A 13,387-nucleotide genomic window follows, 5' to 3' on the forward strand; every position below is an offset into this window, starting at 1 on the left:
AACTTGTCCAAGATACGCAAATCACAGCATAACATTCTTTAGAACGCTGGGCAAAGTGCAAAACCTGTTTGAGAGAACTCCTGTCAGAAATAACACGCATACTGGTTTTTGCAACGACAGGGGGTCTGCATTGCTGACACAGTATAAATCTCTATTTCTTTTGGTCCAACGGAACCACCCTCCTGCTGTTTGGTGTCTTCGACCATTGGACCAGGGTTGCGGCCAACAGGACACGGTCCACTCCCACCTGTTAGGACGGCAAACTCTCTATCCACGTGCATCTTGTCAGCCTCGTCTTCTACCTCGCCGTTCAGGAGCGGCATGGAGTCATCCGAGCTTTGAGCTGCACAGAAAACAGAGGCAATTTCAGGTTCCCCGCACCTAGCAGAGACATTCAGACAAATGCTTCTCATGCCTTGGTGTCCGAGCACTGCATGCTCCACAAGAGCCAAACAACTTCATCATCTACCGATGACTGAGGAACTCGGCACACCCCCGAGACACCCTCCCACAGTAAAAAGTCATTTACTTCGTTCCGATGAAAGGTCATGCATTTCAAACTCCTGCTCTAGACTCGCTTGTTGACACAAATTTTCATTTAAGGCTGTTATCTGGACAACAGTTATACAACCCAAACATTTCTAAATACTTTTTAAGGTTCAATTCACTCTAAGCACTTTTTTTGGGGGGGGGGGGTCTTTTTGCCTTTTCTGAGGCTGCTCCCACGGCACATGGAGGTTCCCAGGCTAGGGGTCCAATTGGCGCTGTAGCCACCAGCCTACACCACAGCCACAGCAACGCAGGATCTGAGCCGCCTCTGCGACCTACACCACAGCTCACGGCAATGCCGGGTCCTTAACCCACTGAGCGAGGTCAGGGATGGAACCTGCAACCTCATGGTTCCTAGTCGGATTCGTTAACCACTGCGCCACGACGGGAACTCCAAGTACTTTTTAAGATTCAAGACACTGTAGTTATGCCCTCAAAGTTGTTTTTCATTAAAAAACGACAATTCTTGAACATAAAAACCTCTAAAATAATCCTCAAATTAAAAAAAATTCACTTATTTCACTGACAGAAAGTAAAAGCCAAGATCAGGTCAGGCTTGTCCAACACCGCCCGAACGTGGCTCCGGCCCGTGCGCCAGGATGCGACAAGACTGGGAACACGCTCCAGTCGGCTGGGTTCCAAGACATTTCGCGCTGAAGGTGGGCACCCTCTCCGTACCCCGGAGAGCATCTCGGGCACACCTGGCCTCTCCCCCTCGTGAGGTCACACTACAGAAACATCTCTTGCAAACCCCAGGGCAACCCGTCAGCAGCAGTCACTCCCATGCAGCGTGTGGCTCTCTAGTCCTTTTTTTCTTTCTCTTCTTTTAGGGCCACACCCGCGGCATATGGAGGTTCTAGTATTAACAAGCATGTGTTTTTAATAAAAGTGGTCCTGAAAAAGTCACTTCCATGCCCTGCTTTTTATTCATGGTTAATGAATGCATCCCATCAACTAAATTCAAAAAATCTTGAAAGCTGAGTAACGATCCACTGTTCGGCTGGACTACAGCTCACCCCCCACTGCCTCAGTAGCTTCCTTTCTCTCCCATTCTGAACATCCTGACAGCCCTATGCCTTTGCATGTACTTCTGGTTCTGGTTTTTTTCTAGGGCCACTCCCACGGCATATGGAGGTTCCCAGGCTAGAGGTCTAATCAGAGCTGTAGCCGCCGTCCTACACCACAGCCACGGCCAACACCAGATCTTAGCCGCGTCTGCAACCTACGCCACAGCTCAGGCAACGCTGGATCCTTAACCCACTGAGCGAGGCCAGGGATCAAACGCGCAACCTCATGGTTCCTAGTCGGACTCTTTTCTGCTGCGCCACGATGGGAACTCCCACTTCTGGTTCTTTACTCAGATAAACAACTGAGCTTTGCAGCTTCGATGGCTTCCAATCAGCGGCACATGAGTCATTTTCAACACTGGAACGTGAATATTGGTTCTAGAGTACTCCGCAAACTGTTGAAACAGTTTTAAAGGAAAAAGTCTTAATAAAAGAGAAACTCGTATTCTCAATGATTAGTATGTGGAAGAAACAGAGGAGTGATCTGTGTGTCCGAGAAAGACCAGACGTGCACAGGTATGAGGCCCAAGACACCCCCCAACAGGGACGCTTTAAACCGGAGGCAACAATCTAAGGACGTCGGTCTCTGGCGACGTTTCTCTTCATCCTCCACAGGCCCCAAATCAGGGACAGGTGAGGCCCCATCCTCACCACGAAAGAAGGCACTTCCGAGAAGGCAGGGGTCAAGAGGCCGCCTTTGAAAAGGGGGAGGGAGGGAGGGCCCAGGAACCCGCTGATAAGCCCTCTCAGCCAGGCCCAAGGCCGCACGGGCCACGCCTCCTTCCTCCTGCCCCGCGGCACCAGAGGGGCTAAATCGGTGCACTGAGAACCAGGGGAGCTTCTTGGGGCAAAGCCACAAACTCTCGACAGAAAAGACAGCCCTGGGGCTGCAAGCACAGAGAGCTCTATGCATCCATGCTCTCGATGCCTGGTTTTGGTTTGGAACTGAGGGCCAGTGTTCTTTGGGGAGAGTGATATTCAGGTTAGAGCTGCAATTTCAGACCCCTGAAGAGCAAGTTTTTAAAAAGGTGCCATGGAGTTCCCATTGTGGCTCAGTGGTTAATGAATGAGACTATAGGAACCATGAGGTTGCAGGTTCAATCTCTGGCCTCGCTCAGGGGGTTAAGGATCTGGTGTTGCCATGAGCTGTGGTGTAGTTGCAGATGCAGCTCAGATCCCAAGTTGCTGTGGCTCTGGTGTAGGCCGTCGGCTACAGCTCCAATTCGACTCCTAGCCTGGGAATCTCCATATGCCGCAGGTGTGGCCCTAAAAAGAAAAGAAAACAAAACAAAACCATGCCAAACCATGATGCCCTCCCTCCTCCCCCCAAACCCAACAAAACTGGCTTCATAAAAGCAGGGACTTTGTCTCCTGGCTCCCTCCAGCCGTGCCCAGCAGCGTTTCATCAATGAGTGAAGTCCAGGCTCTAGCCGCAAAGGGCACACACACAGAAAGCAACGACGACTAAAAATAACTCACCACCTCAGATGAGACCAGCTCCAAAATGAAGCTGGACATGAGGGTGGACCCGCCGCTAGGGGGCCCGAAGAGCTGGTGGCAGAGCCTTTGGGGACGTTTAAAACAAAGGGAAAGGCTCAATACCACTCTAAGGACAGAGTGATCCCTTACCCAGGACCTGGGGCACTAGGGGCTCAACTTGGATGCGCTTCCTTGTAGATATGTCCCTTTTTACATTCAAAAATTGTTTTATTTTAAACATTTTTAGATGTGTCTTTTGTTTATACAGTTCCTCACCAACACAAGGTAAAAATGAACAGACCAAAGGCTTTCAGATTTGAGTCGAGAAACCTTAACGGGGAGGCAGGCGCTAGGGCAGACAGCCTGGAGTTTAACCGCGCTCTCTGCAGGTTTTCCCTGCAGTCTTGGCAGCGCAGCTCCCAGAGGACCTGCCTGCCAGGGCATCCAACCACCTGGCGGCAGACCCAGCTGCCCACAGCCTTGCTTGAGCAACGCACCTGACACGGACGCCTTCATGTCACTCCTCCCAGCACCTGGAAAAGGGCTCAGACAGCTGGATGGGGACACTGAGCGTGTAACCGGACGCCCTGAAGACCGCACCACAAGCCACAAGTGAGAACTGGCTTCTCGAATCCTAAGGACAGAGGGTCTGGACTTGAATTCTTTTCCTGTCACCACAGATCGTGCACCTGCGGTGTCTGTCTCACACACCTACTGCCATCGCCAAGGAACTGTTTAAATATTCCACATTGCACCTGAGAAGGTGGCTTGTAGACATTCCAGAACATTTTTCTTCTAAAATCACCCATCTTGATTCCATTTGTTTTAGAAAAGCAGCTCTTTCCCTTCCTCCCTGTCCCAGCTGAAGAGAGAATTACTGGACACTTGTACACGTCTTGCCTTTCACTCTGGCCGCCAAGCAGGTATGGGCTGATGAGGCAAGACTCCAGGACCTGTCAGTGCATATTTGCGACAAAATCATCTAGGATTGGCTCAGAGGAAGCCCTCCCAGCTCTCCCTCCCCACAGGAGGAGTGCCGGCCAGGTGTGGCCACGGCCCAAGAAGCCCCCCCATGCCCAACCTTGGGGGACCAGGGAAGAGGCTTCATTCGGGAAAGTGCCCGGACCACACAGAAATCTGCACACGAAATTTCACTTAAAACTTGAGAAATGAATAAAGCCCCTAGTTGGTTCTGAGACTCTAAAAATAAACTATTTCTGATCAAGCTTGAAACCGCCAGAAGGGCCTTCCTTTGCCTCTGGCAGAGGTCTGCAGCTTTACAGAAACTGTGCCACCAAGGGGTCAACTGTGGAGCATGAGCCTGCCCTGCCCACAGAAAGGCAGGACTCGTACACACACACAGGGTTTTAAGTGCCGGGCACAATTACAAAGATACCTGGAGCTTATGGAAGCTGCCTCATCAGGCTTATTCTAGCTTTGCAGGCAGAGAAATCTCTTAATGGGGAAAAAGAACCCACACAGCGCCATACGGTAGGGAGCTTTGGCGAGCTAACAGGTGTCACTTCCTAGTAAGACCCATGCAGTAAACATCATCTGATGTGTGATCCCTGCCAAGGACTTTCACACAGTGGATCCGAGGGAAGCCTGGGCTCCTGAGACGGACGGGTGGGCTCTCTTCCCCTGGGCCTCCTTAAGGGGCCAGTGCGGGAGGGCCTCAGTGCCGACCCACAACCAAGGACGACACCTCACACCCCTTGGCCTTCCTGCTGACCTGGGACTCTGATCACCAGGGAAACGCTGTCCCTGCGAAAGGGGACGGGGGAGGGGTCTCCTTGGGGGATTCCCTCCATCATGAACTGGAGCTGCTCTCTGCTACCACAGAGCATTTTACCCAGATGACTGGAGGTCCTGTTAAAGCCACAACCTTCCCACCACAGCGACCTTGCGAGGGACTCCTTCCTGCCAAGGCCTCAGCCGCGCAGGCCAGTGGCTGGGGAGATTCAAGAGAGCAGGTCAGTGAAGATGCCAAGGACACGGAGGAGCAGGGACACCTGTGGAAAACACCAGGGAGGGATCTGGGCTTTTGTTTAAAGGACGTGGAAGGGAAGGTGCTTCTGAGACAGAGTGCCTGGAACAGAGCGTGCTAGGGCCCAGCCCTAGCGACTCCCGCTGCACCCACCACCCAGCGCAGACGCCGAACCAGGTGCAGGAGGTTTGCTGGACTCAAGACTACAAGACAATCACTTGGTTCTCAAGTGCAGTTCATCCCGATTATACGGACAAAATGCTGTATCTTGAGGGATTAAAACAAAACAATCACTTATTATTAGAACACAATTAGGAATGTTCTCTCTGGTCAAATTTTTTTTTTTTGAAAAGCAAATGTTAACCATTTACCGCAAGTCCGAGAACACTAGGGACACACCCAAAGTTCAAGTCTTCTGTAAACGTAACACACATGGAACTGAACTAAAAGGAACTACATTACGGATGCAATTCCTCTCACCTAAGGGTGTGAGTAATCAGCTAACATGTACCACTCACCAAGCTCATTAAGTCACATCCACCCCCCCTCTCTCCTGGTCTTTTTAAAGCCTGGTGAACATGAGTAATTAAGATTAAAACCAGGAAATAGAGTCTTCAAGTTCATCCTGGGGAAAGTGTGCCGAGCAACTTCTTACTGCTCGTTTTAAGCTAAGTCATAACGTAGATACTGTTCCCAAAAGGTGTTTTTGTATTAACCACCTAATGTGATAGATGAGATGCTAAGATCCATAATTTACCTATTTGATAAAAAATATACAGTGACGTCAACTGAGCTTCCAAGATCTGGTCTCACCACCGCCTACCAATAGCAACTGTCAACCCAAAGAACTGCAACTTACTGGTCTGTACTCACGCTGCCTCCCCCGTCAAGACGGGTGATGTAGCCAAAACAATGAAAGATTAGAAACTGAAAAGTTTCTCAAGGATGGGCCTGGAATTCTTTTCTACCCTGGACCAGTAATGATTTGGACAAGCTTTCAAGGAATGCATCCGTGAGGAACCGTCTCAGGTGCTGCTCCCAATCACCAGGATGCCAAGATGCCAAGTGAAAATCTTACTGAGCAGCTGCAGCCGAAGGCTCGAGGGCCACCTGCTGTTCCATGCTGAGCAAATGGTTGGTAGGTGGGGAGGGAAGCCACCCTCCGCCCAATCCTAGTTATACACTGATACTTCCTCGCGCCGTCCCACACGGACAAAATCCCATCCCGGGGAAAACACTACCCCGGGTACTTTTCATCAGTATCAGCCACACCAAGAGCCTTGGATTTTGTTTTGCCCTCAGAGGCCACGGCCATGTCTCTCAGGTCTGTGTTAGATGCTGATGTCAATGACTGCATCCAAGGCATTTTAATTTTATTTTATTGTGACCTTAGGACCGCACCCGTGGCACACGGAGGTTCCCAGGCTAGGGGTTGAATTGGAGCTGTAGCTGCCCAGCCTACCCCACAGCAACGTGGGCTCTGAGCCATGTTTGCGACCTACACCCAGCTCATGGCAACGCCAGATCCTTAACCCCCTGAGCGAAGCCAGGGATCGAACCCACATCCTCATGGATCCTAGTTGGGTTGGTTAACCGCTGAGCCAAGAAGGGAACTCCAAAGGCATTTTAAAGTATGAACGTCATACAACTTGCTTCCAAAGGAGTTTCTTTGAGCCATACAAATGATCACTGCCCCAAGTTTTCACATCCGTATGGCTTCCAAGGGAAAAAACCACTCCAGTTATCTTGACTGAAAACATTAAGAGCAGAGAAATACTACTCTATGGAGAAGAGCAGATAATTTTCACACTACAACGTTTAAAAAGTTTGAGTCAATTTTATAGGACACATCCACCTTTAAGTTAGCTAAGCCAGAAAACCTTCCAGAATGATTTTTCACCCTTATAGCTGATGTACAAAGTTGTATCAATTTCTGCTGCACAGGAGAACTGCTTTTGTGCATATATAACCCACACTAAAATCACCAATATGTGTAACATTAAATTCTGGGAAGACAAACTAGACTAAGTTCAGGTTCAGGCTATGCATTTTTATGTGGCCAGAATATTTTTTCCAGGCACCTATTTTAAAAAGGTGAAAAAAAAAAGATTTAAAATTTCTCTACTTTTACATTAAAAAAAAACTTTTATATGCATACGTTATACAAGGGGGGAAATATTTTTTTTAAACTCTGCCATGAGAACTAAAACCTTATCTACAAAATGAGTAATTCAAATGAGCAAAGCCTTAAGCTCATACATTTACATAGCAAATCAAAACAAGATGCCAGAAACTAAAGTGAAAATGAACTAAAGCAATGTACACCCCCCCGCCCCCCTGCACCCAAAGAACGTAAACTATCCAGCTACTGACTAAGAACTGCTGCCCCAGCCACTCGCAGTGGTGTGTGTTACAGGAAAGGAAAAAGGGAAATCTTTCCGCACGGGGAGAAGTGTGCAGGCACGGGGAGAAGGCACCTGACAGGCACATGCCTTTGCACACGCGGATGCCCGAAGACGGGCGGTGGGAGGGCCGAACCTCAGCACTAGCACTTTCTCCGGGGAGGGGAGACAGTGAGGGCCCTGGGAGCAGCTGGGATTTCAGGTGTGTCAGGACGTCAGGTGTGTCGGCTGCCAGGCCAGCATCTCGCCACCCTCGCCCCTGGGTTTGAGATCCTTATCTGCAAACTCAAACAAGCCCCGGGTGCGTGATCCTTTTCTGCAAATGAAGAGGCCAGGCTCCACCCCCATCTTCTTCTCTACGGGCATCCAGGAGCGGAGTGGAGCGGGGCGGCAGGGCCGGGCAGCTGGGGAGAGTGAACAGGAAGGTCACCGCACAAAACCAGAGCCTCTGACCCGGTCACAAGAGGAATGCTTGTCTGGAGGAAGCAAAAAGCCCCCGAAACCTGCCTGGTTCTGCCCAGTCACGGAGTCCTAAAGTTTCAGGAACCCTTGGAAAGGCTCTTCCAGATGCTCTAGTAACGAGATGCTGGCCAATTTAACCGACCTTAAAACCTGAAGACACTCATTTAAAATTCTTCAGGTACATCTGAGTCTTTTTAAAAGTTAAGTGACACCTTAAAAAAAAAACACTAAGACTTTCCCCACAAACTAACACGACGTGGACACACGTGGAATTCTTGCACGAAGGCTCAGTGAAGCAAACAGGACCATTCCAGAATAGCATCCAGGCGTTCAACAAAACAAGGAGCACGTTCTGAAGTTTACAGACACACGTTCACATTGAGAATATGATTCTTATAACATCTCCCTAGAAACCAGTCGGTCCACAACTCACAAAGGTTGTGCATTTTAGAAGCCATTAAAGTTCATACATTCCTCCTACTGAAAAGTCCCATCATCCAGGCTTTTACAGTGACCAGCATTTTAAAAGGTGTGAAGCAAATGATACAATTTTATTGACTCCGTAGGGAAAACGTTTTTGTTTGGATACCCTCTGGCTGCATTAAAAAGGCACAGCACTGGAAGGAAGACTAAGCTGACACACAGCAAACTGCAAGTCAGCCACCACTGGCCGCTCAGGTTTTTCTGACTACAGGGTCTAGCTGATTTTATTTTAAGCCAAAGGTAGACCTTGAATTTGTCCTTTGGCAAATCTCACCTGAGCACCTAAGCGCAGCGGGGTTACTTTCCTCATCACCTGTGAAGGGCGTCACGTTTGCTCAATATTCCTCTAAGCTATTAATCTGTCTTCTGATTATATACTTAACTTTTTTCTGTGTATGAAAGGGAGATTTTTTTCCAACTTTAGAGAGTGACTAGGAGTCCTCTTGCGGCCCAGCGCGTTAAGGATCTGGTGGTGTTACTGCAGCAGCTCGGGTGAGATGGATGGATGGCCCGGGAACTTCCACGTGCTGCGCTGAGGCCAAAACAAAAGCAGAGGGACCAGCCGACTCTGCTGATTTATTTGCAAACCCTGAAATTATCTGAAGACCAAAAAGTGGAAAAATACTTAAAACTACAATAACTTACCGTAGCAACGTAGGTCGAGTCAAAGCGCACACCAGGCCCTGCTGTGACACACAGGCTACCCTCCGGGGTGTGCCCTCCAGCTGAGGCCACCGCACAGCACAAGGGCCAACGTCTACCTTCCCAGGTGCGAACTTACGATTTACTATCAGACCAACAAGAGTTATAAGCCCAGGAAGATTCACAGGAAAAAAAAAAATCAGGCACGGGGCAGATTTTTTTTAATAGTTATATTTCAAACAGGTACAACAAATGAAAACGCTCCTTCAAGGCCAGTAAACCTGGGTGTGCGCAAAGTCAGAGACACACATTCACGTGTGAGCCGTCAACTGCGCTCTCCCATCCTCCCCCCGGGTTAAACGGCCAATCTTCCGGGTGGCCCCACGGGAAAAACGCCTCCGTCACTGCACCAGAGTCCTCCAGGCACAGTGCCCCTTACGTGAAGGAGTCCTGACGAAGGCGCTTTCAGCCGCAAAAAAGAAAACACGTTAAAAGGAAGGAAACGAGCCTGCTGGTGCCCACCCAAAATGTCTCACCTGCGGTTCTAGCTTTCTTCACTCCAAAGGGCTCCGGATCTTCCAGGCATCTCTTGCGATTTGTTCCCACACTAACGTGGTTGGGAAATACACCCGGATGGCCCCCGTTTAAGGTGCCATTGCTATAGAAACGGTTCAGACGACAGTTCTGGAGGTTCAAGAGAAACTGGGTACACTCTTGGAAACCCTGGGTTTGAGCAATGTCTGCCGCCGTCAGGCCACTGGCATTTCTCAGGCTGTACAACACAAAAACACTGAATTACACCCCGTTAGCGTTTTCACCTGGGCTCTGCTCCTGCCGAACTGACTAACTATCTGCAGGTGACACGAAAGAGCATACAGATTTACACAAGTCTTCATTACAGAAAGGTTACTCGTCCCTGCTCTGAAACTAACTTCTCTTTTATGCACATTTGATTACTAGGCAAGATTTGGGAGAAAGTAATTTAAAAATCAATATACTAAACTTTTAAAAAGGCATTTTCCTATTTAACTTCTCAAAATCATTTTTTATGTTAGTCTGAAGAATGTAAATTTACGCTAACTTCAGACTTAACCTGAAACTGAATTCTATATTATCTGCACTTAATTTTAATAATCCATTCCTTAAGCTTGAGTAAAATCATAACAAACAACATGTAATGCATTGTCCATGGCATATTCATTAACAACTGGCTTCCTAAAAACAAAGGCAGCCGGCTCAGAGACAAGCCAGAATTTGCGCTAACATGCGACACTCTAAGTGGAAGTTTAGAAGGGTGTCCTGAAACTAGTGAAATAATTTCTCACCAGACTGGAGATCTGAAAAGTTGAGTGTTTTGCGTGTGGCCTTGCTCGGGAAAACGTGCAGGCTCAGGTTCTGACATTCAGGAGCACCGGAGCACATGGATCCTGTGGAAAGCCTTCCAACACTGACCTAGAACTCACCCCACAGGCCAAGAGTCCCACCACCAAAGAGAATCAACCTCATCCCACAGGCTGACACCACAGACAAGAGAGGTCTGATGTCCTCTGCATTAGCTAAGCTCAGATTAAATCAGGAAGTGGTGGCAGAACACGAAGGACATACCCGAATACGACGCACAGGACAGAAGCAGCTGAAATCATGACCTTAATTAGGAAACAATAAAAACGGAGGAACAAAAGCAACTGAGGCTTCCCTGGAAGACACGAAAATACACTGCAAAATCTGCAGTGAACTAAATCTGCAAAAAGCCAACCAGCCTGTTAGCTGCAGGCTGACACACCGAAACTGGAGAAGCACCGAAGGGCCAAGACAGCCCTCACCTCTCAGCTGGCTCTGCCAGCGGCACCGCTGGGACCACACAGGCCTCCCCTGTCCTTGAGAACAATGCGCAACCCCGGATGTTTGCTTCCTGGGTTAAGGCTCACGAACAGAAGGATTTCCGAGAGAAAGCTACACAATCAGGGACAGACGCCCTCCACCTGCATTTCCAGGCGTCATACTCAGAGGCTGTCCCCAGACATGGAAAACCTACACGCTTCTGGACACTCACTAAGTGTGTTTCCACTTTTATAAGCATGAGGTAAAGGGATGTATCATACATTTTGAAGAAAGGCAAAGTTCAACGCAGCTTGATCAGATCTATGAGATAAGTCTTGAGAAACCCCCAGATCAACAGTATTTTCTTAAAAATATAAGAGAGCTGTGTGCAGGAAGGACCACTGGGAACTAAAACTGATGTTTCAATTTGACTTCATGGCTATGACTCCTGACGAATATTATCTAAAATCTCGTAATACTTTAATTTCAGTATGTGAATTAAACGGTAAGGAAATACCAAAGTTTGGACAGAGTGAAGTCCATCAGTTAGTGTATTCAAAATGATCATATACTTGATTTTTAATGTCAACATGTTACAGAAGCTTAATATTCAAGTAAGTGTGTAAGAGGTTAATTGTTTAAAATGGTGTATTTTATTTTCAGACGATATCACAAGCAAATGGTCCAAAAAGGTCTACTCTTTCAAGAATGTGAACAGAAAAAGTTGACACATGAAAATGTGAAAAAAACTTAACTCTTCAAAATTTGAAAAGAAGAAAAGACCTGGAACATGAGCCAAGTTTATAAAATGATCATTTCTTTAGATAAATATGAACTTGCTCTCCAAAATCAAAGAATACAGAAATGAGAAGCACTGCTTCAAATCAGGACAAAGCAAGGTGGCAGTAAAGACGACTCTCCAGTGGATGATGGACTTGAAAAGAACCGCAGAGACTTTTAAAACGGCACTGCCCACCACAAAGGCCAGTTCACTGACGCAAGCCGCCTCACGGAGCGGGCCCACTTTTTAGCCACCGAAAAGAAGAAAACCCCCAACACACTCAATTCCTTTACTCATAGTTCAGAAATTGAGCAGTGGACTGAGTCAGGGGCGGAAGAGCGAGGTGACCGTTCCTCCGAGGAAAAATCTAACCTTAAAGGGACACAAGCAACAAACCAGTGCCAGTCTGGACGCCACGGAGACGGAGCGGGGTGCCTGCACAGGCAGGGTCTCCTGCCCACCGCCTCCCAGCAGCGAGGCCCAACACGCGCACATCCCGTGGCGGGGCAGAGCCAACCAAGTTTCTGGGCGGTGTGAGGTATCGTCTTCCAGACTCAAAGAAGGGCACTAGCGCCAGCCCGCGGGATGTACTCCTCGCGTGTGGACGAGGCAAGCAGGAAAGCAGTCCCCAGCCAGGCTGAACCTCAGCGGCTCCGCCGTGACTCGGAGGGCCTGAAGTCAGGGTGATCCAAAGGGAGAGCAGAAACCATCCCGCCCGCACACGGGCAGCGGTCAGAACCTGGACAACTCAAGGGACAGCGTCCCTAGGAATCACCAGAAACGGACGGACGGCACCCCCCCACCTGGGCTTCAGCTACGGGAGACTTCAGCTGCCTTCGTCCTCCCGTTGCGGGGCCAGAAAGCAACAGGCGACTTCAGTGTTCATGCCCCTCTAAAGCGAAAGGGTCTGTAAGCCCGACTCTGGCGCAGGACAAAACCTGCCACTCCCCTCTCCCAGCTCTTCCTCCCCCACGCCCGTCCTGCGGTCCCACATTCACGCCCTCCCTCGCTGGCCCTGGCTGAACACGCTAACCCTGCTCTGCTCCCAGTCAAACACCTGCAAGTGGCTGCTCAATTGTGTGGTGCACAAAAGCTGGTGGAAAGGAAGGGCTGGGGCCCCCAAGCCAGGGGCAGGTGCTTTTCCTGCAGAGGGCTGGACAGCAAGGACAGTGAGCCCAGGCCAGGCCCTGTCCTTTCCTCGTAGCCTGGAAGCAGCTGCAGGTGGTACGTGCACCACACAGGGCAGCCTATGTTCTAGGAAACCTCTAGGTGTGGGCTCTGAAGTGTGAATTTCACGTATTTTACATGTCAAGGAATAATATTCTTTTGATTTTTGTTCAACCATTTAAAAATGTAAAAACCATTCCTAGTGTATGGGCCACACAAAAACAAGCACTGGGCCAGATTAGCCACAGGTGCCACCGCTAACTCATCCTCCACGCTGAACAGCTGCCTTTCTGGGAGTTTTACACATTATCCAACTCAAACCAAAAATTAACTATTTTTTTCTTTTTTTGCTTTTTTGGGCCACGCCTGTAGCATATGAAACTTCCTAGGCTAGGGGACAAATCAGAGCTGCAGCTGCTGGCCTACGATACAGCCACAGCAACGCCAGATCCCAGCCGCGTCTGCGACCTACGCCACAGTGCAGCTCACAGCAACACCGGGTCCCTGAGCAGGGCCAGGGACCAAACCCGCATCCTCATGGACACTC

General features: G+C 49.1%; 1 protein-coding gene across 1 annotated transcript in view; it reads right to left on the reverse strand.

Annotated features, from left to right (window-relative positions):
* ANKRD10 (ankyrin repeat domain 10) overlaps nt 1-13,387 on the reverse strand; it is a 32,696-nt gene that overhangs the window by 4,580 nt on the left and 14,729 nt on the right. Inside the window, 2 exon segments of the mRNA NM_001244616.1 lie at nt 248-343; nt 9,608-9,843. Coding sequence (NP_001231545.1) covers nt 248-343; nt 9,608-9,843 — 332 coding nt within the window.

Source organism: Sus scrofa, chromosome 11 (genome assembly GCF_054392235.1).
Source record: "Sus scrofa isolate SSC_HxYL_T2T_F1_AM1 chromosome 11, Sscrofa_HxYL_maternal_Yorkshire_Landrace_v2.0, whole genome shotgun sequence".
NCBI classification, from domain to species: Eukaryota; Metazoa; Chordata; class Mammalia; order Artiodactyla; family Suidae; genus Sus; species Sus scrofa.